Genomic DNA, 22,460 nt, shown 5'->3' with positions numbered 1-22,460 from the left:
GTCATCTAAGAATCTAAGTCGTCTAAGGAATCAAGGTGCTGCATTTCACAAGAAAATCCATAGACTAAAATGAACACAGTAGAGGCTGGAGTTCTGATGCAGCAGTGACCATGGAGAGGTTGCAGAAATTGTGTCGTGGGGTCAGGCTTGGCCTTCTGCAGGGTCTAGGATAGTGGTGGTGGGCAGAGGGCGGGGTGGGCAGTGACAAGGAAGGAGTGAGCAGTCTGAGCCAGATCTCAAGGGGCAGGGACGCCCTAGCCAGCATCCACCACGTGAGATACTTCTTGCCGCTTCCTCATCCGTCTCCCTGCCCCAAGTCTCACCAGGTCCAATCACACCCCATGTTGCCCCAGAGAAATGTTTGTCAATTTTCCATCTGGTACTCCTTCTGTCCTATTTAAAGCCCACTGTTTCCACTCCAAGGTCAAATTTAATTCCTGAAATGGTAGCATTTGAGCTCCCAGCTTATTTCATCCACCTCATCTCCTGCTGGTCCCCACTCTACCCCAAATACATGCTCTGCAACCCCACGGGACTGGCATCCCTCTGCAGAATACATCCAATGCTCTTCAAGATCCTGGGCCTCTGCTCAAGCTGGAACCTTCTGCCTGGGGCTCTGATCCTCTCTCCTCTCTATGTGCTTATCCAGGAAAGGTCCTTTAGTTGCAACATACATGAACTCTGGCTGGTTTAATCAGTAAAGTGATGCAGTAAAGAATATGGGGTGGGGCTTCCCTGATGGCTCAGTGGTAAAGACTATGCCTGCCGATGCAGGAGACAAGGGGTTTCAATTCCTGATCCGGGAAGATCCCACACGCCACAGGGCAACTGAGTCTGTGTGCCACAACTATACAGCCTGTGCTCTAGAGCCCAGGATCCACGAGTACTGAAGCCCGTGTGCCCTGGAGCCTGTGCTCAGCAGCAAGAGAAGCCATGCGAAGAGAAGCCCACACACCACAGTAGAGAGTAGCCCCTGCTGGCCACAACTAGAGAAAGTCCTGCACAACGAAGACTCAGCACAGCACCCCCCCACCCCCCAAAAAAAGGAATACGAATGGCTCCTGGAATCCCTGGGAGGGCCAGAGATCCAAGCCTAGAGATGACGTGGACAGGAGTCGCCCCTAAAATCACAGCACTGGACATTCCACGGAGATGCCACCGCCCCAGTGCTGGGTCGGAACAGCATCAGGTGCCTCTGACATGGACTGTACAGATACTGGACACCCCTGTGGGGCCCCCACCACGGCCCTCTGAAAGCAGGACACCACCTTCTGGCAGGGAACATGCTTTCTTCACCTGCCACCTGCTGCACCAAGCACCACAGTGGCCTCTGATAGCTGGAGTGGAAACCATACGCTTAGGAAGTGGGGAAATAAGTCTCTGGGCTGCCAGGTAGAAGAGGTCTCCCCACCCTACAGAGACTCACAGGCGGGGATGGCCCAAATGAACGAACGTGTTCAAAGGCACTTCCATAAAGAAGGGCAACACCCACCACACTCATGAGGACTCTGCTTGAATGTCACCTCTTGTGGGACATCCCCACGGCTGACTTGAGCAGTTACCTGCACCCCTCTGTACCCTTGGTACCCACTTCCATTCTCAGGAACCACTATTGATGACCTCCCTCAAGGTATGAACGTGCTTCTCTTTACAGACAAGAGATGCAAGAGCCAGAGGGGAGATGTCAAGGATATTTTCAAGGGCACCATCAACCAAAGGTAATCACTTAGGTATAAGTGGCCAGCTGGAAACAAGGGTGAGAGTTGGGAGTAGAGGTTGAGGTGGGGAGGTTGACAAAGAGAAGCTAAAAAACCAACATGCCAAAAAATAATCGCCCTTTTGGGCTTGTTGATGGGGGTCGGAATTTTCTACCCAAACAGGCAAACGTTCCTGATCTGGACCCATTGTCAGAATCTCTTAGGAAACTTGTTATAAATGCAAATGGCCATGACCCACCTCTTGGGAATGATTCTGTAGATCTGAGGGACGGCTGGGCATCTGTATTTTTAATGAGGTCCTCAGGGAATTTTGATGAACACCAAAGTTGAAGAAAGACAAACCAAAGACATCTATAAAGGTATACGTAGTGAACTAGGTGGATTTATAGTCATTTCTAGACATGATCTGAAGGGATGGGGCCCAGGAGAAGGAAGCTGATTCATTCACGCTTTTAGCCAATCATTTGTTTGTTAGTTTCTATGTTCAGTCATTCCACAATAATGGATTTAGCGGAGCAATGTGGTCAGGTTTGTATCAGTCAGGATGGGCTAGATTATGCTGCAGTAAAAAACAACTCCACAATCTCAGTGGCTCAAAACAACCAAGGTTTATTTTTCAATCCTGCTGGTCCATTAGGGGCCAACTGGAGCCCCTACTCCACGACCTCTCATTTGGGCCCAGGATGATAGATCAGCCACTATCTCAAATTGTGCTGGTTATCATGACAGGTGAAAGGAGAATTCTTGGAGGGTCTCATGTTAGTACTTAAATATCCCAGCCCAGAAGGGACATGAATCCCTTCTGCTTACAGCTCACTGGCCAGAACCAGTTACATGGCCCCCAACTAACCCTTTGGTTCAGGACTGCTGCACCTCCATACTACAGCAGGACGGGGCAGAGGCTCTATCAGCAAGACAAAGCCTTCCCAGACACCCTCAGCTTCTATCTCCTCGGTCAGAACTGACACCTATGGTCACCCTTAGCAACCCAAGGAATCTGGGGCAGACACTTTAACAGGGCACACTGAAGCCCAAGAGAAAACTGGGTTTGGATGATAAGACAGGGAGTGGATACTGGGTAGGCAACTAGAAGCAAATGAATCAACAGGGGAGTCACTGGAGAATGACAGGTAGCATTGTCTGTGTGAAAACAGAAGACAGACAGAATGGATCCAGATCCCAACAGCAGTAGCGTGGACGGCCCAACTGTGAGCCTGGCTTCCCTGAGGCCATCAGTGCAGGGGCTGGCTAAGAGGCTCTCTATGTAATCAAAAGATCAAAACTAGCAAGTAGCAAGTATAATTCAAAATACATATTGGGACTTCCCAGAAGTCCAGCTGCTAAGACTCCACCCTCCTAACCACGGGGCCAAGGTTCAACTCCTGACCAGACAACTAGATTCCACATGTTGAGACTAAAAGATCCCGTCTGCTACAGTGAGGGCTTGGAGTGGCCAAATAAAAACAAATACTTAAAAAAAAATTATAAAATAAACACATATTAATCAAGATTTCTGCCCCATAACAGACTACAACTGAGTACACTAGGAAGTTGTATCAAGGCCATATTATTAGCTATTAGCTATTGAGTGCCAACTATGTGTCAGGTTCCGCATACATACTATCTGTTTTACAACAACAAATAGCAAGTATTAATATTCTCATTTTACAGATGAGCAAACTGAGGCTCAGACTGGTTCATGGATGGTTCAAGGTCACACACATGATAAGAGAGGTTCCCAATCCAAACTCAACCCAGATTTCAAACTTCCCATTCTTTTCTTACATTATATCAGATCACTTCTTTCACTAAGCATCCTTTAGTAATAAGAATTTGAAATGACAATGTGCTAAAAACATTGCAGCCTGAAATGTTATCTAAGATGCACATTTGGTGGGAGAGGCAGTGATAGTATTGATCGGTGCTGAGGACACCTGCTTATCAAAGCCTTGTTTTCTGAGTGTGTGTTTGGATCCAGTCGGTCATTAGAGATTCTGGAAAACATCACAAAGAAATAAACAAAAAGCAGCTGAGATCCCTTGGTGCAGATGTAGCCAATATACTACAGACAGCAAATTTCGAGAAACGCCGTATACTGTCAATTAAAAAATGAACATCTGTATGGCCTAAGACTTAGTAAGGCTCTTTGGATGAACATATGGAAGCAAGGAGAAAAAGGGCCACACCATAAACATGAATGAGGACCAACAACCTGTCTAACCCAACTGGGCGTGGTGTCTAAATGCAGCCCCGGACTCTGGAATGCTCCTGAAAGACTGGAAGGATATCAAGGCAACCCACAGATTTCCCTCTAACCTTAGGGCCTGCTCTCAGCTCCAGGCTCCTAGCTCAGTTCAGTCATTCATTATGGAAAGCTCACTGGATTGCACCTGACCCCTCTGTAAACACAGCCAGTATATTGATGATATTCTGCCATTTGGTGGAGGGCAGTATCAAAAATCTTGAATAGCCTATTCCTATACTTAGAAGAGTTTTGCCAAGAGAACACACTGGTCATAGCAAACACCCTCTTCCAACAACACAGGAGAAGACTCTACACATGGACATCACCAGATGGTCAACACCAAAATCAGACTGATTATATTCTTTGCAACCAAAGATGGAGAAGATCTATACAGTCAGCAAAAACAAGACCCAGAGCTGACTGTGGCTCAGATCATGAACTCCTTATTGCAAAATTCAGACTTAAATTGAAGAAAGTAGGGAAAACCACTAGACCATTCAGGTATGACCTAAATCAAATCCCTTACGATTATACAGTGGAAGTGAGAAATAGATTCAAGGGATTAGACCTGATAGACAGAGTGCCTGAAGAACTATGGATGGAGGTTCATGACACTGTACAGGAGGCAGTGATCAAAACCATCCCCAAGAAAAAGAAACACAAAAAGGCAAAATGGTTGTCTGAGGAGGCCTTACAAATAGCTGAGAAAAGAACAGAAGCTAAAGGCAAAGGAGAAAAAGAAAGATACCCAACTGAATGCAAGTTCTAAAGAATAGCAAGGAGAGATAAGAAAGGTTTCCTCAGCGATCAGTGCAAAGAAATAGAGGAAAACAATAAAATGGGAAAGACTAGAGATCTCTTCAAGAAAATTAGCGATATCAAGGGAATATTTCATGCAAACATGGGCACAATAAAGGGCAGAAATGGTAGGGACCTAACAGAAGCAGAAGATATTAAGAAGAGGTGGCAAGAATACACAGAAGAACTGTATAAAAAATCTTCACGACCCAGATAATCATGATGGTGTGATCACTGACCTAGAGCCAGACATCCTGGAGTCCAAAGTCAAGTGGACCTTAGGAAGCATCACTATGAACAAAGCTAGTGGAGGTGATGGAATTCCAGTTGAGCTATTTCAAATCCTAAAAGATGATGCTGTGAAAGTGCTACACTCAATATGCCAGCAAATTTGGAAAACTCAGCAGTGGCCACAGGACTGGAAAAGGTCAGTTTTCATTTCAATCCCAAAGAAGGGCAATGCCAAAGAATGTTCAAACTACCGCACAATTGCACTCATCTCACATGCTAGCAAGGTAATGCTCAAAATTCTCCAAGCCAGGCTTCAACAGTACATGAACCATGAACTTCCAGATGTTCAAGCTGGATTTAGAAAAGGCAGAGGAACCAGAGATCAAATTGCCAACATCTGCTGGATCATGGGAAAAGCAAGAGAGTTCAAGAAAAACATCTAGTTCTGCTTTAGTGACTACGCCAAAGCCGCTGACTGTGTGCGTCAGGACAAACTGTGGAGAATTCTTAAAGAGATGGGAATACCAGACCACCTGACCTGCCTCCTAAGAAACGTGTATGTAGGTCAAGAAGGAACAGTTAGAACTGAACATGGAAAAACAGACTGGTTCCAAATTGGGAAAGGAGTACATCAAGCCTGTATATTGTCACCATGCTTATTTAACTTATATGCAGAGTACATTATGCAAAATGCCGGGCTAGATGAAGCACAAGCTGGAATCCAGATTGCCAGGAGAAATATCAATAACCTCAGATATGCAGATGACAGCACACTTATGGCAGAAAGCGAAGAGGAATTGAAGAGCCTCTTGATGAAAGTAAAAGAGGAGAGTGAAAAAGTTGGCTTAAAGCTCAACATTCGGAAAATGAAGATCATGGCATCCAGTCCCATCACTTCATGGCAAATAGATGGGGAAACAGTGGAAACAGTGTCAGACTTTATTTTTGGGCTCCAAAATCACTGCAGATGGTGACTGAAGCCATGAAATCAAAAGACACTTACTCCTTGGAAGAAAAGTTATGACCAACCTAGACAGCATATTCAAAAGCAGAGACATTACTTTGCCAACAAAAGTCCGTCTAGTCAAGGCTATGGTTTTTTCAGTAGTCATGTACTGATGTGAGAGTTGGACCATAAAGAAAGTTGACCGCTGAAGAATTGATGCTTTTGAAGTATGGTGTTGAAGAAGACTCTTGAGAGTCCCTTGGCCTGCAAGGAGATCAAACCAGTCAATCCTAAAGGAAATCAGTCCTGAATATTCATTGGAAGGACTGCTGTTGAAGCTGAAACTCCAACACTTTGGCCACCTGATGCAAAGAACTGACACATCTGAAAAGACTCTGATGCTGGGAAAGATTGAAGGTGGGAGGAGAAGGGGACGACAGGATGAGATGGTTGGATGGCATCACCGACTCAATGGACATGAGTTTAAGCAAGCTCCGGGAGTTGGTAATGGACAGGGAAGTTTGGTGTGCTGCAGTCCATGGGGTTGCAAAGAGTCGGACACGACTGAGCAACTGAACTGAACTGATACTTAGAAGATGGTTAAGAATCCTCCTACAATGCAGGAGACCAGGGTTCAATCCCTGGGTTGGGAAGATCTCCTGGAAAAGGGAATGGCAACCCACTCCAGTATTTTTGCCTGGAGAATTCCATGGATAAAGGAGCCTGGAGGAATACAGTCCATGGGCCACAAAGAGCCAGACACAACTGAGCGACTAACATTACATTACATTATATACTTAGAAGAGCAAATTTCCCATTTACTCATTATTTTTTTCATTCATCCATATTTACCAAGAGCCTATACGTACAGGCACTATTTAGGTGCTAAGGACACAATGATAAAACAGACAAACCCTTCCTTCATGTAATTTAGAAGTTAGTAGAGGAGACACTGGTTAATTAAATAACTTCCCCACCCAAACGTAAACTTGTGACTGTATTATATTATCAACATTGGCTGGGGACCAGGAATTACACTAACTAGAATGTCAAACTGAAGCTTCATCCTCACCAGAGCCGTGAGGAACTAAGGCTCTGAGACATGACGCGACTTTCCCAGTCACACCACCCCAAAGCGATGCAGCCAGGATTCCAATCCAGTGTCATCTGATGCAGAAGCCCTCATGCCTGGCTGCTTTTTCATATCTCCCTTGGCAAATTATGGATCTCATTTCCAGTTTCTGCCCTCTCTCTTTTGGACATCCAGGTTTAGCCTTGTAGTCGTTGACATAAAATATTCCAGTCCTTAGTATGTACAATTCACAGGGCTCAGGCAATGTGCTACAGACCAATTGTAACAATGAGAAGCAATGATTATTTTTTCCTAAAGGATATCTGAAAATGAGATCACTACCTGGGCCAAAATTAAAACAATATCTGCGTAGAAATTTCTAAAGATCCTGGATTATTAATACAGCAATGGCGCTCCCTGGTGACAGTCATTGTATATTACATGTCTTTGTATTTTGGGTGTAGTGGAAACTTACTGCAACTCTGGATGAGTAATAAACCAGGAGAAGGGAGTGACAGAGGATGAGATGATTGGATGGCATCACCGACTCAATGGACATGAATTTGAGCAAATTCCGGGAGATAGTGAAGGACGGGGAAGTCTGGTGTGCTGCAGTCCATGAGGTCACAGAGTCAAATAGGACTTAGCAACTGCACAAGTCTTGATTACTTTCTCTTCATTCCCTTGACCCCACCACAACCCATTTATAGCGATTCCAGACACAAGGTCACAGCTATAAGATTCAACCTGTTTTCACAGTTCAGAATTCTAGCAACTAGGATATGATACAAGGTCCTCATGAGACTGACAAACGATTAAACCATTTGCTGTCAGTCTCCAGGATCACTTATCCGTTTGGTCATGATGGATTAATCCATCATCCCCTGCTTTTTCTGCAAATGGTGGCTACAAATGACACCCTCTTCCACCCACCCCCAACACAGACTGTCTCTCTGACTTTACCCCATGATTATAGGAAATGGACCAAAATGTAGTTTCAGCTAGGTATTGAGCTATGGGCTGGAAACATGGTGATGAACAGCAAGCTGCGGTCCTGGCTCTAAAACTTTAGCCGTGGGAACAGGTGGCCAATTTACCTATAAATTATTCACTTTCAATTATAATAATTGTTACAAGAAAGAGGCTTTGAGAGTCTATAAAAGTGAGATAAAACCAATTAGGTCAGAAGGTCAGAAAAGTTTACCCTGAGGAAAGAGAGTAAGATGTGCCTGTCAAAATGGAGAAGAGGCTGGCCAAAGTGATCAGAGAGTTTAGAGAAGAATGAACTTGGGGGCCCAGGCAGCCTGAACCCAGGCCTCTCCTGGGGCTAAAAGTGGGTGATAAGTGTGGGAACAATTAGGAGAAATAGTCATTATGAAATCCCCAGGATGGCTGAAGTATTAAGAGATAATGTTGGTTGTTAACTTAACCTTTGAGGAAGAGTGAACTTGAGTTAAAGGCTGAGTATAAACTATAACACCCCAGTATTCATTTTAAGGGCTAAATGCTTTTACATGGGAAATGTTGGAGTGGAGCGCATCCATAATAGAGAGATCTCTATTATTTCTTTTCTTAGGAGCCAAGGATATTGAAGAATTTATTATTTACATATCCTCCACTGCTTATGGAAGATGAGGAAATAACAATGCCTAGGTTATGGGCAAGAGTTCAGTCAGTAACAGGCAAAAGCTGAAAGGAAGAGAGGATAGTGGTGGCAGTTCCAATGATGAATTGTAGCTACAAAAAAAAATAAGAAAAAAAGCCTTACCTTTGATATCAGCTAGCTCGCAAAATGTAGTACACCTTAGCTTAAACATCGCCAAGATTTGGATTCAGGAGACCTGACTTCAACCCCTCCTCTTGCACCTTTAGCTAGGTGATCAGGGTAACAAACTCTGTGCCTCCATTTTTGGATCTGCAAAATAGCGATAATAACTGCTTTTTAGATTATGAAGTAGTGTATATAAAGTACTTGGTATCATGCCTGTAATATTCCAATTACTCAACATTCACTTATTATTATTATAGGCTTCCCAGGTGGCTCAGTAGTAAAGAATCCACCTGCCAAAGCAGGGGACACGGGAAATTAGAGTTCTGTTCCCTGAGTGGGGAAGATCCCCTGGAGAAGGAAATAGCAACCCACTCCAGTATTCTTGCCTGGAAAATTCCATGGAGAGAGGAGTCTGACAAGCCACAGTCCATGGGTGTTGCAAAGAGTCACACAGAACTGACCAAGCAAGTCAAAAAAAAAAAAAAAGCTATCCGGAAGGAAATACACACACACACAAAATCAGGGAACTTTTTTACAGCACAATTTTCTGTTATTTTTCAATTTTCTAAAATAAGTATGTATTTCTACTAAAATCAGAAGGGGAAATAAAACCCACAATTTTTGAATTTAAAAAATGTGACTAGTCCACTGCTTCCCACATTTCCCAGATCATATTTGTTGCTCAAGAAGGGCGTGGGAATACATGTAAAAATCACGGATTCCCAGGCCACGACCTAGAAATACTGAATCAGAATCTCTAAGAGACAAACCTGTTAACCTATATATTCAATCAGCCTAGCAGACGATTCTTAAAATCAGGTACTCTGGGAATGCGCAGATTTAGAGCGAGGGGGCAGTACCGGGTGAGGGCGAGGAAGGCCAGCCCATGCTGCAGCAATCACTAGGGCCTACGCCTACAAGTCCCATCCTGTCCCACAAACTGGAGACGCGAGCCCGGAGCCTGCCGGTAGATGTAGTTTCCGTCCGCCAGATCTCTGCCTATAAGAGAGAGGGAGCTGCCTGCCGGAAGACCTCCCGCCCCACAATGCAAAGGTCAGCGGTGACGTCATCCGGAGAGCGTCCGGGACGCGGCGGGTGGTTTCCGCCGCCTCCGGCAGCAGCTCTGCTACCTGAGAGACTGCTGCGGCCGCTGTCGACGCCGCCGCCGCCCCTTCCTCCTACGTCCCCGCCGCCGCCGCCTTCTCCTTTTCGGGCCCCTCCGCCGCCTCTCCACGACCTGGGCCCTCTGTTCCTGAGAGGAAGCCTTACTCGGGCCCGTTGGCGGGCCCGGCGCGTAGCCATGGCTGACGGCGGGGGCGGCGGGAGCACCGGCGCGGTGGGCGGCGGCGGCGCGGGCCCGGCCTCGGCTGGGGCAGCGGCGGGCGGCGGCGGGGCCGGCGGGAGCGGCGGCCCCATCAACCCGGCGTCACTGCCCCCGGGCGACCCGCAGCTCATCGCGCTCATCGTGGAGCAGCTCAAGAGCCGGGGTCTGTTTGACAGCTTCCGCCGGGACTGCCTGGCCGACGTGGACACCAAGGTCAGCAGAGGCGGCTTGGGCTCACGGGGGGCGGGTGGGCGTGAGGCTGCTATGGCTGCAGCTTCGCATTTCCAAATCCTAGAGAAAAACAAAAGGTACTTTTCAAATCTCAGCAGCGAGGAGACCGCTTGGGGCAGTATAGGAAGCTTTCTGAGGGATGTCCACGTGCGTTCGGCTTCCCGCCCCATCCTTGCTCTGTGCTGCTTAGCCCAACAGCATCTCTGAACTTGGGGACCCAGTACGGGTTTTACAACCTCGACCCTGTATTTCCCAAGATGAGACTCCTTTAAGCACAACAGTAACAAATCTCAGTATGTTAACAACACTGGAGAAAACCGGGTAAGTAAGCAGGAATGGTTTGAATGCACAAACATCAGCCTTTCTTCCTTTTCTCCAGCTCAGTGATTTGCAGGCTTGAGTATGCAGTTAATTAAGGTACGTTTTCGTAGAAGCAGCACCCGTATTTTGTATTCCATCATTGGTTGAAAGATTCTCCGTTAGATCCTAATGCCATAGGTCAACCGACTAATACTGTTTCACTTGACCTTGCCCAGATTCATTTGGGTTCAGTGAAGTCACCGGTGTTAAGTGTCAGACAAAGAGTGGTCGCCGAAATCTTTTTTTACTCCCTTTTCAGAAGTTTCTCTCACAAGACTGTGGTTGTAGACATAGGAGGCTCTCTTACTGAATGGGCTCCTCTAGGGAAGTGATTTCTCCTCTCTGAGCCCAACATGGAAATCTTTTGCCTACCTCACAGGAAGATTGTGAGCTTAGAACTAGGCCTTAAAGATAGGTTATCCATTAAACATTTATTGGTGAGGTTTCTGGACACAGAGTCAAGCATGTCACTATCCTGTCCTCAAAGTGTATATTCTGGCGTAGAAAACTGAAGTGTAGACCAGATAATATGTATAGTAAGTAGCGTATACTGTTATTCTCCAATATTAAAAAACTCACGGAGCAGTTCTCTCCTTGAGATGGGATACTTAATTTTTCTTTTTTAACATACGTATTGACAGAACTTTCACGTTTTCCAGTCCTGGGTACTCTCAGCTTCCCATCGCAAGTTCTCCACTATGTTTCTTATGTCTCATTAGGTTTTACGTGGCCTAACCAATGTAGTATACATTTGTTTTAGTCGGTATTGAGAATCTGTTGGGGTAGAGGGAAGCGGAGCCTTCACCACTTAACACCCCCTTAGATGTTCTTTCTGGTTGTCACCAGGTTGCTTTAGTCTTGAGGTAGTGTGTCTCCAGGCACATCCTTTGTTGCTTTAGTCCCAGGTTTCTCATAGTGTGGTCCTGGGATCATCAGCATCAGCTAAGAACTTGTTAGATTTGCATATTGTTAGGTTCCACCCCAGACTGCAGATGTATGGAAGGGAATGTGTACTGCTGATGTTTGTAATTTACTTTGCAATGCATCCAAAATATAAATAAATAGAATGATAGGTTAAGAGAAAGTGGTAGTATAATAAAACGTTAGTGACAGGCACTGTAGATCTTTCACTTCATGAACTGAAGGGATTTTTCTATGTTGTCAGGGTCTGTTAAGGTTAGAGTTTGGTTGGTGACATTAGCTGTCTTTTGTCCTTTTCAGTAACCAGTCCTACCTAAAACTGGGTGAATTATTTTGAATAGTAAAAGATACAGTATCAGGATTGATGGTTACAAGTGACAAATCTAACTCTAACTCCTGTGAGCAAAGGGGGAGAATCTATTGACTCGTGGGAATCCAAGGAAGGATAGAATTTAAAAAACTGCCAGAAGGGTAGGGATGCATTTGGAACCAAGAATTCTCCACCAGGGCTATCTAACCCTATGTCACTGCAGAGCAGAGTCATCCATTTGGTTACTAGTACTTTTGGTTACATCTTACAGCTGCTTCCTCTCAAAATGTTTCCAGTTAAAGGAAAAAAAAAAAAACAAACCCAGGAAATACCTACATTGTCTAAACCTGGGTCAGGCAGCCACCCCTGTGGCCAGGAGAATGTAGCACCCACTGCCCTATCCTTGTGAAGAAGGGAAGGTAATTACCAGGAAGAAGGGCTTGCTAGGTGGATAGTACATGGGTATCTTTGAATTTTAGTCCTCATCCATCTCCCTGCCTTTCTCTTTTCAGGTTTGGTGGAGAGTCTTTGTTTGTGAGTCATGGCCTTTGGGAAGAGCCCACTCACAGAATTGAGGCCTCTTGATTCCTTTGTCAGTGTCAAATACCTGACTGTTAACAGACTTTTGCCAGAGTAACACTGCATAGTAAACCAGATCTCAGTGGCTTATAATAAGCATTTGTTTGCATGCTGATGGGACTGCAAGTCAGCTAAAGTTCAGCTGATCTGGATAGACTTGGTGGCTCAGCTATAGGCAACCTGGGCTTAGATCCAAGCTGTGGTTGGGAGAAGATCTCTGCATGTGTAGTTTTCCTGCATCCCAGGCCCAAGGGACAGAGGTTGCAAAGAATAGACCCTCATAGGAGGTCACCAGAGCACCAGAGCCATGCCAGATGCCACAACCACGTTAGGACTTCTTGTCAGCGACACAGTATTATCAAAGTGAAAGTCACTCAGCCGTGTCCAACTATACAGTCCATGGAATTTTCCAGGCCAGAATACTGGAGTAGGTAGCCTTTCCCTTCTCCAGGCGGTCTTCCCAACCCAGGAATCAAACCAGGGTCTCCTGCGTTGCAGGCAGATTCTTTACCAGCTGAGCTACCAGACGCTTCATTGGCCAAATAAAATCACACTGCTAAATGCAACCTCAAGGGGCAGGGAAGTGGTCCCTGGCCACAGTGGGAGGAGAGAGGCGTAAAGTGTGAAACGGCGATGCACACTGTTACACCTGGTTTGGACAACAGCAGCTGATGGTGCCAGAAGGTCTTGGAGGCTCAGAATGCACATTGTGTTCACATGCATCCCTTGTGTTCATCCAGTTCCTTTCTGATTTTGTTCTCCTCATACTAGTTGGCTTTAAGAGAGCAGTGCTGCCAGTCAGGCTCCTCTGGGGACTTAAGTTTTGCTTCCTGTCAGCCTCTCCCAGTGTTCCATAGACTTTGACTTCAGTCTGTGTTTGTGAGGGCTGGGTGGCTTCATTTTACACAGAGGCTTTGCTTGTTGCTGAGAATACCCTATGAGGTAAGTGGGGCAGTATTTGTTTTACAGATGGAAATAACTGAGACTCAGGTTGGTTGCCTTGTTGAAAGTCAGAGAGCTAGTAAGCAGTAGAGCCGGGCTAGAACTCAGTTCCTTTGTTTTGGAAATGGCCTGGGTCTGACCTTGACTTTGCCACATTTTAGCCTTGTAGGCAAGTTGTTTACTTTTTCTAAACCTAAATCCTTGAACATGAATGCAGAAGAGAGCTAATAGGACCACCCTCATAGAGTTATCTGAAAAGTAATCGGCGCAGTAGAGCCTCTGGCCTCAGACCTACCTGCCAGGTGGTGCTAGTGGTAAAGAACCTGCCTGCCAATGCAGGAGACATAAGAGACATGGGTTTGATCCCTGGGTCTGGAAGATCCCCTGGAGGAGGGCATGGCAACCCACTCCACTATTCTTGCCCGGAGAATCCCATGGACAGAAGAGCCTGGCGGGCTGCACTCCACAGGGTTGCAAAGAGTTGGACACAACTGAAGTGGCTTAGGAGAAGGCAATGGCACCCCACTCCAGTACTCTTGCCTGGCAAATCCCATGGACAGAGGAGCCTGGTGGGCTGCAGTCCATGGGGTCGCTAAGAGTCGGACACGACTGAGCGATTTCACTTTCACTTTTCACTTTTGTGCACTGGAGAAGGAAATGGCAACCCACTCCAGTGTTCTTGCCTGGAGAATCCCAGAGACGGGGGAGCCTGGTGGGCTGCCGTCTATGGGGTCGCACAGAGTCAGACACGACTGAAGCGACTTAGCAGCAGCAGCAGCAGAAGTAGCTTAGCACTCACACATGCATGCCCTAAAGTGGGCACACGTGTTGGTCATTAGTCCACGCTCTGCTGTGCTGTATGGTGGCCTTCATAGACATGCTAGGAGTGTAATTAAGGACTTGAAATTCTGTATTCCTATGAAAATCTGTGATCTGAATGGCAAATTTATAAAAGTTTGATGTGTGTAACTTCTGACCTTGACCCCCCCCCCTTTTTTTTTTAATATTTTAGCCAGCTTACCAAAACCTGAGGCAAAAAGTGGATAATTTTGTGTCAACACATCTGGACAAGCAGGAATGGAATCCCACGATGAACAAAAACCAGTTGCGAAATGGTCTGAGGCAGAGTGTGGTTCAGTAAGTAAGCAGAATTGAAAGTGAAAAGGCAGTAACCACAAGTGTGACTCCAAAGGCCAGTGAAAGGCCCTGTTTGGTCAAGTGCATGGTCTGCAGCCCACCAAGCTCCTCTGTCCACGGGATTATCCTAGCAGGAATACTGGAGTAGGTTGCCATTTCCTCCTCTGGGAGGTCTTCCCAACCCAGGGGTTGAACTTGTGTCTCCTGTGGCTCTTGCATTGGCAGGCAAATTCTTTACCACTGAGCCACCTGGGAAGCCCCAAGTGCATGGTACCTTCTAGCAAATATGACATACAAGTTGCAGCAGACCCCCACCCCCACCCCCCAGTTAAGTTCAAGTAAGCAAAGAACTCAGTTAAAATTCTTGACACCTACAGAGGCCTCCTGTGCACGTCTCTACCAGGAAAGGTATTCCAAATTGTAAGACATATTTCAGGGTCTTTGAAGTTTTCAGTGTAGCATGAACATACACTGAAGCTCATACCGATATATCAGTGAGCCTTGGGCAAGAGCAGCTGGATCTTCTCACAAGCAGGTGTGAGTTACACAGACTTTCTGAATCCACATGACCCCTCTAAAGTGCAGTGGTAGTGTTCAAGAAGGCATGAGGTTTTATTAAAGTGTATTTTTCATAATAGCAAACTGGACCTCAGTTAATGAGGTGCTATTGATTGCACATCCAAGTGACTTCTGCGTGTCACTGGGCACAAAAGTGGAGGTGGCTCGTGAAATCTGGTGTCCTGAGATAAGCTTTTTCTTTTTTCTTCTTAATACCAGTGCTTATGTTCAGGTTTTGATCCTCTCACTCTCCTGGAATATCTAAAAGCTTGTGATGCTTTCCTCTTTAAAAAGAGAAATGGTGGGGAATTGTGGTAAGTGAAAAAAAACAGTATCAAAAAGATACATGGTGCATGATTCCACTTCCATAACATTTGTGAACTGACATGTAATTATAGAGATGGAAAATAGATGAGTGATTGCTAGGGCTTAGGGTTGGAGGGATGTGAGTGTGGCTAGGAAAGGGTAGCTGAAAGAGGGTGGGATACAAGTGAGTAATTGTGGTTCATGAGGTTTCTTACGATAAAATTGCACAGAGCCGCGTATGCAGACACACAAATGCAGCTATAACTGGGATGTAAATGAGGTCGAGTACCCATGCTGGTTTTCTGGGGGGTTTTGCCCACCCCCTGCCTTTTCGGAGGTATTGTTGACATACAGCTTATTGGTTTCAGTTGTAATTAGTTTCAAGCATTCAATTCATGTATATTTTGAAATGATCACCACAATAACTAGTTAACATCCATCACCACATATGGTTACAGAACCTTCCCTCTTATGTTCCTGGCTTCAATATTGTACTGCAGTTGTGCACAGTACAAGCTTTAGAGGTATCTGGGTAAAGAGAGCATGGACCTCCCTATGTATTTCTTTGCAACTTTCTATGAATATATAATTTCAAAATAGAAAGTTTTGTAAAGTAGAAAAGAATGTTTATTAACATGTTGGCACTTTAAATATGGCTGATGAAATCTGAATCTTTCTAAATGTAAAATTTATAAAAGCTCTCAAAGTTAGGGAAGAAGCATGATTCCAGAAGATGCCCAGTACCTTGTCATTCTGGATTCATTACCCCATGGCCTTGTTCCTCTGGTGAGCAGACTGGCACAGGAGTCCTTCAAAGAGAAGGGGACAGTGGCTGCTACGCACAGAACAGTTGTTTCACATCTGGCACTGGTCCTTATATGAGTTATTGCTCAGTCTCAGTTCAGTCGCTCAGTCGTGTCCAGCTCTTTGCAACCCCATGGACTGCAGCATGCCAGGCCTCCCTGTCCATATCAACTCACAGAGTTTACTCAAACTCATGTCCATTGAGTCGGTGATGCCATCCAGCCATCTCATCCTCTGTCATCCCCTTCTCCTCCCGCCTTCAGTCTTTCCCAGCATCAGATTCTTTTCAAATGATTCAGTTATTCACATCAGGTGGCCAAAGTATTGAAGTTTTTGCTTCAGCATCAGTCCTTCCAATGAATATTCAGGACTGATTTCCTTTAGGATGGACTGGTTGAATCTCCTTGCAGTCCAAGGGACTCTCAAGAGTCTTCTCCAACACCACAGTTCAAAAACATCAGTTCTTCGGCCCTCAGCTTTCTTTATAGTCCAACTCTCACATCTATACATGACTACTGGAAAAACCATAGCCTTGACTAGATGGACCTTTGTTGGCAAAGTAATGTCTCTGCTTTTTAATACACTGTCTAGGTTAGTCATAACTTTTCTTCCAAGGAGTAAGTGTCTTTTAATTTCATGGCTGCAGTCACCATCTGCAGTGATTTTGGAGCCCCCCAAAATAAAGTTTTTCACTGTTTCCATTGTTTCCCCATCCATTTGCCATGAAGTGATGGAACCAGATGCCATGATCTTTGTTTTCTGAATGCTGAGCTTTAAGCCAACTTTTTCACTCTCCTCTTTCACTTTCATCAAGAGGCTCTTTAGTTCTTCTTCACTTTCTGCTGTAAGTGTAGTGTCACCTATATATCTGAAGTTAGTGATATTTCTCCCAGCAATCTTGATTCCAGCTTGTGCTTCATCTAGCCCAGCATTTCTCATGACGTACTCTGCATATGACTTATTGCTAGTCCTTAAAAAAAAACTATTTGACAGCTTAAGTAACAAATCAGATGAAACTTTTTTAACCCTACCTTCTAAAAGATTGGCAACCATATTAAGAAAATAAAGCACAAAATAATTTAAATATTTGAAAAGGTGCCAATAATGGCATGAAGACTGTCAGCATTACTCTTAATTTCTAATGCGTGTTGATATCATCCTTGAGGTATGCATGTGGCACTTCTCTTCATATACCCTTCATGTGAAATGTAACACAGAAAAGTGCTTACAACAGAAATGCAGTATAACAAATAATTAGAACATCCCTGTAGTCCCACCCAGGTTGAGAAATAGAATATTACCAGCACCCTGCAAACCCCACGCCCTACCCAACCCAGCCCTGCCTCCCACCTCTCCCGGTACCCGTCCTCCTCTCAGAAGTTGACCATACTCCTCACTTGGATGGTCCTTATTTCCTTGCCTTTTTTTTTTCCATAGTTTTACCATCTATGTAATTATTCCCTGCTTAATAATTTTCAGTTTGATCTAGAATGTATTTAACCTGAAAACATGAATTTGGATGTCATACTGAGACATTTGTCTGTGATTCCTGCTAACATTTTGAATTTGAGGCAAATTCTGATGACGTTTTACAGTGAGGATTCACTCCTTAACCCTGCCAGTGCGACACTGCAGCCCTCAGCACTGGCTGACCAGCCCCGCTCCGCTGCTCAGGCCCAGACGCCGTATCCTAGTCTCCAGCCTGGAGGAACCTATATGATAGTTGTTTGTTCCATCTTCTGTTTTAGGCACCTGACAATACTTCTTACTTCCACCTGGCACTTTTAAAATCTCCAGGAAAGGGAGCTGTACTCTTGGTTTGTTTTCAGTGGTCAGATTTTCACCTCCCGTAAAGACATCTGGTCCCATCACTTCATGGGAAATAGATGGGGAAACAGTGGAATCAGTGTCAGACTTTATTTTTCTGGGCTCCAAAATCACTGCAGATAGTGATTGCAGCCATGAAATTAAAAGACGCTTACTCCTTGGAGGGAAAGTTATGACCAACCTAGATAGCATATTCAAAAGCAGAGACATTACTTTGCCAACAAAGGTTCGTCTAGTCAAGGCTCTGGTTTTTCCAGTGGTCATGTATGGATGTGAGAGTTGGACTGTGAAGAAGGCTGAGCGCCAAAGAATTGATGCTTTTGAACTGTGGTGTTGGAGAAGACTCTTGAGAGTCCCTTGGACTGCAAGGAGATCCAGCCAGTCCATCCTAAAGGAGATCAGTCCTGGGTGTTCATTGGAAGGACTGATGCTGAAGCTGAAACTCCAATACTTTGGCCACCTCATGCAAAGAGCTGACTCATTTGAAAAGACCCTGATGCTGGGAGGGATTGGGGGCAGGAGGAGAAGGGGATGACAGAGGATGAGATGGCTGGATGGCATCACCAACTCAATGGACATGAGTTTGAGTGAACTCCGGGAGTTGGTGATGGACAGGGAGGCCTGGCGTGCTGCGATTCATGGGGTCGCAAAGAGTCGGACACGACTGAGCGACTGATCTGAACTGGAAAGACACCTGGGAACCTGACCCAGGAAGCAGGGTGATGGAGGTTGATATCAGGTCCTTGGCTTGGACTAAGGTGAGGTGGCTTTGCTTCCCCGCTGACCCACAGGCTGCTGCTGACCTCAATGGTCCGTGGGCACACACTGTCTACTGGGGTCTGTTCACAGGTGCCCCTGTACTCTAATGGTGGTCCATTTACATCTAAGCTTCCTGTTGATAAGCTGTCTGTCACCACTGGGTTTAGGGAGCACTTTATTGACTGCTCAGCCTAACCAGCTCAGGGCCTGTTTCTCATCTCACTCATCGCTGTGTGTGTGCTCAGTCGTCTCCTGGGCTGTGCTCTAACACACCATTTGCCCCATTACCTCAGGACCTATTTTTACCCAAGCAAAACCTTGAATGGCCTAAGAACTCCAGTCTAAAGGAAAGTAAGTAAAACCTGTCTACCACACTTGTGAATGGTGTTTGAATATTTTAATCCTTTGAGGAGAACAATTCAGTTTGACCCTGCATGGACTAGGTTCCAAACTCTTCAAATGTGATTGTTTCCTATGACCATAATCTTCCTTGCTACCCACCCCTAATGTTTGAATATAAACATTTTGACTAATTTTTGTTCTATTTCAAAAACCACTGGGGCTGTATTTTAGCCCCTTAGAGGCTTAGAAACAATGTATTTCTTGTCTGTTCACTTGTTTGCTTCCACGTTACCTTGTATGTAGCACAGCTTGAAGGCCTTTGAATTGCTGATGATGCTGTAAGCATTCCCAGCCCTGACTGGTTTGTGCTGTATAAGATTTAGGGCTTGGTAGCCAGGTTGCTTGGAGAAGGCAATGGCACCCCACTCCAGTACTCTTGCCTGGAAAGTCCCATGGGCGGAGGAGCCTGGTAGGCTGCAGTCCATGGGGTCGCTAAGAGTCGGACATGACTGAGCGACTTCACTTTCACTTTTCACTTTCATGTATTGGAGAAAGAAATGGCAGCCCACTCCAGTGTTCTTGCCTGGAGAATCCCAGGGACGGGGGAGCTTGATGGGCTGCCGTCTATGCGGTCACACAGAGTCGGAGATGACTGAAGCGACTTAGCAGCAGCAGCAGCCAGGTTGCTGCTGGGGCCCACTTTTGCTTTGACGTGTAGAAGAATAGATACTGAGTGAAGTGGAGTCAAGTGGGAGGCATGCTGGCTTTGCTAGATTGACGTTTTCACATCTACCCATGGCGTGGATTCTTTCAACCATACTGTTACTGTTTGTCGTTGGTAGAGTTTTGTTTGGTTCTTTTGTACAAGGTTGCATTGGGAGTGACTGAGATTGTAAATTAGGAATAATGACTTGCCCTCTAAAGACATCATGGCTTGAACCCTGTGTGCACCGTCCTTTGAAAGCACTCTCTCACGGGGCTGTATCTTGGACCAGGTGGATACTTCTTGCTCTCTCCCATGACACTTGCAGGCTAAATAATGCAATAATCTGTTTGTCTTCTCAAGGTCAGGGATGTTGGAAGCTGGAGTGGACAGAATTATTTCCCAGGTGGTGGATCCCAAACTGAACCACATCTTCAGACCACAGATAGAACGAGCAATTCATGAGTTCCTGGCAGCCCAGAAAAAAGAAGCCGTGCCAGCACCGCCTCCAGAGCCTGAAAGCCAGGACCCTGCTGCTCCATCCCAGGACGCTTCCTAAGGTCAGTGTCCTGCCTTCTGTCCAGGAGCATTCACCTCTGGCTTGTAGACCCAGGAAATGGGTAGAAAAGGGACAAGCCATTACCAAGGTTCACGTTTCTTATCTGTTCAGAAAAGTGTTTACTGCAAATGGATTTCATTTTGTTGTGAGTAATTTTTTACTGAGAACTAATTAGTAGCCTTTTCATATGTCAGTGAGTGTGATTTTCTGTGCCAGCAGAGCTGAACATTTAAGCCATGAATAGATGCTTCATTAGAAACCAGCTGGGATGCTGGGTATGCACACGCCAAATTCACATTAAAGTCTTGTTGTGAAATTGCCTAAATGAGTCTCTCCCCCGGACATGAGTTAACTTGGGCTTACAATTGGAATAAAACCAGTGGTGCATGCTAAAATGCCTCCTCAGTGGCGCTTAGAACCCGCTTTAAGCCCTCTTGGGTTTCCTTGTAGTATTTATTAAGGATTTCAGTTTACCACTGTCAGTTACCATGGGATTCCTCTGCTCTGAGCACCCTTTTTTTCTTTTTCACATTTGAAATTAATTTTAAAAATCAGCTCTAGATGCACAAAACAGTGCTGTTTGCAGGGGTTGGGAGACATTAACAAACATATGCAGTTATCACAAGTAAGCCGTGGTGGACTCAGCCATCACGGTGTGCCTTCCCCCCACATTCTACGTTGGTGTTCTCTTTCAAAGAGTCTGTAATGTGTCTGTTATTTTTGATTAGTAAACTAAGCATCAGGGAGAGAACAAAGCAAGAATATCAGGCTTGCGTGGGGAACTCATGAGACAAATTGTCCCTTTGTGCTATATTAGGAGAAAACCTCAGTTCCATTCTGGAGTGTAAAACATGCACTTCAAGGCTTTCTAGCTAGCTTAATTCCTTTGGGAGCATGAAATTAAACATAACACAAAACTAACATTTTGATTTGATTATCTTTCTTTTTAGAATATGCCTGACATGTTTTGGAAGCTCCGTTGAATTAATGGTGAAGAACTGGATTCAGTTACGTGAGAGTACAACTTCAGAATGATGACAGGCTGAAGTCCTCACTGACTTCAGAGTTCAATGTTGACTGTGGGGCGGTGTCCAGATAGAATAGGGAGCAAGTGGGGCTATAGAAAAGTTGACCATGTGGGCCCCCATACTGTGCTGCCCCCCAGCTAGCCTGTCCAGGGGGTGACACCCAGTAGACACTACAGACATGTTAAAAAACACTACATCACTTTGGGGTTTGTCCTGAAGCGAACCTTTGTACTTGAACTTAGAGACTGTGTATGGATTTTAGGGTTTGTGCTTGAGGATAATCAGAAGCTACAGTGAAGGAACATAACCAGCCCTAAAGATGCAGTTTCAAAGAATTGACAGTAAAGGTTAGCCAGGGGTGGTAGGGTTTTAACAATGCTTATTTGATACTATCAGTTTCTGAGAGTTGCAAATCAGAGTTTACAAGCCACTAGCGTCAAATAGCTGTAAGGCCACTGCAACCCTCTTGTAGGTGACTTTTTAGCTTCCACTTCCTTTCCCCTGCAAGAGGGGTCAAAACACGGGACCCTGGAATGCCTGAGGAGATGCAGACTGAAGTGTAAGAAAAGACACTTGCAGGCTGTCTGTCCAGGGCTTCTTCCTGTCCTGCAAGGGCTAGTGAGTTGGGTGTATTTATTTTATTCTCATCTTTGTGTTTTTTAGAAGATGAATAAAGTGACTTGAGTTTTGTAATTAACTCATTTGATACCCTGAAACTTCAGCTAACTTTAGACCCCAGGTACATAGAGCATAACCTTTCTCCTCCGTCTGTGCCGTTCCTGTGCAAACACATGACTTGGTGGCAATGAAGGGCTGGTGGACACACCTTGGAGCTACCACCGTCCTGCAGCTAGTGGGTGTACCTGGAAGCGGTCCTCTCTTCCCCGGACCGTTGCCGGTCCTCCTCTTTAATTGACGGCCGTGTGCTCGTTCCCGAACTTGCAGAAGGGTCACCAGGGGATTTTAAACAACATGCAAAGTCTGATTCA

The 22,460-nt window shown here is 45.4% G+C and overlaps 1 protein-coding gene across 1 annotated transcript; it reads left to right on the top strand.

Moving 5' to 3' along the window:
- The first annotated feature begins 9,940 nt into the window (after positions 1-9,940).
- BOD1 (biorientation of chromosomes in cell division 1) lies at positions 9,941-22,168 on the top strand. Its single transcript, NM_001076200.1, is given in 4 exon segments — positions 9,941-10,318; positions 14,461-14,585; positions 20,248-20,444; positions 21,394-22,168. Coding segments are annotated over 3 exon segments (558 nt in total). The 5' UTR covers positions 9,941-10,081; the 3' UTR covers position 20,444; positions 21,394-22,168.
- The last annotated feature ends 292 nt before the right edge of the window (positions 22,169-22,460 follow it).

This window comes from Bos taurus, chromosome 20 (genome assembly GCF_002263795.3).
Source record: "Bos taurus isolate L1 Dominette 01449 registration number 42190680 breed Hereford chromosome 20, ARS-UCD2.0, whole genome shotgun sequence".
In the NCBI taxonomy this organism is placed as follows: domain Eukaryota; kingdom Metazoa; phylum Chordata; class Mammalia; order Artiodactyla; family Bovidae; genus Bos; species Bos taurus.
This window is presented reverse-complemented; position numbering and strand designations above follow the sequence as displayed.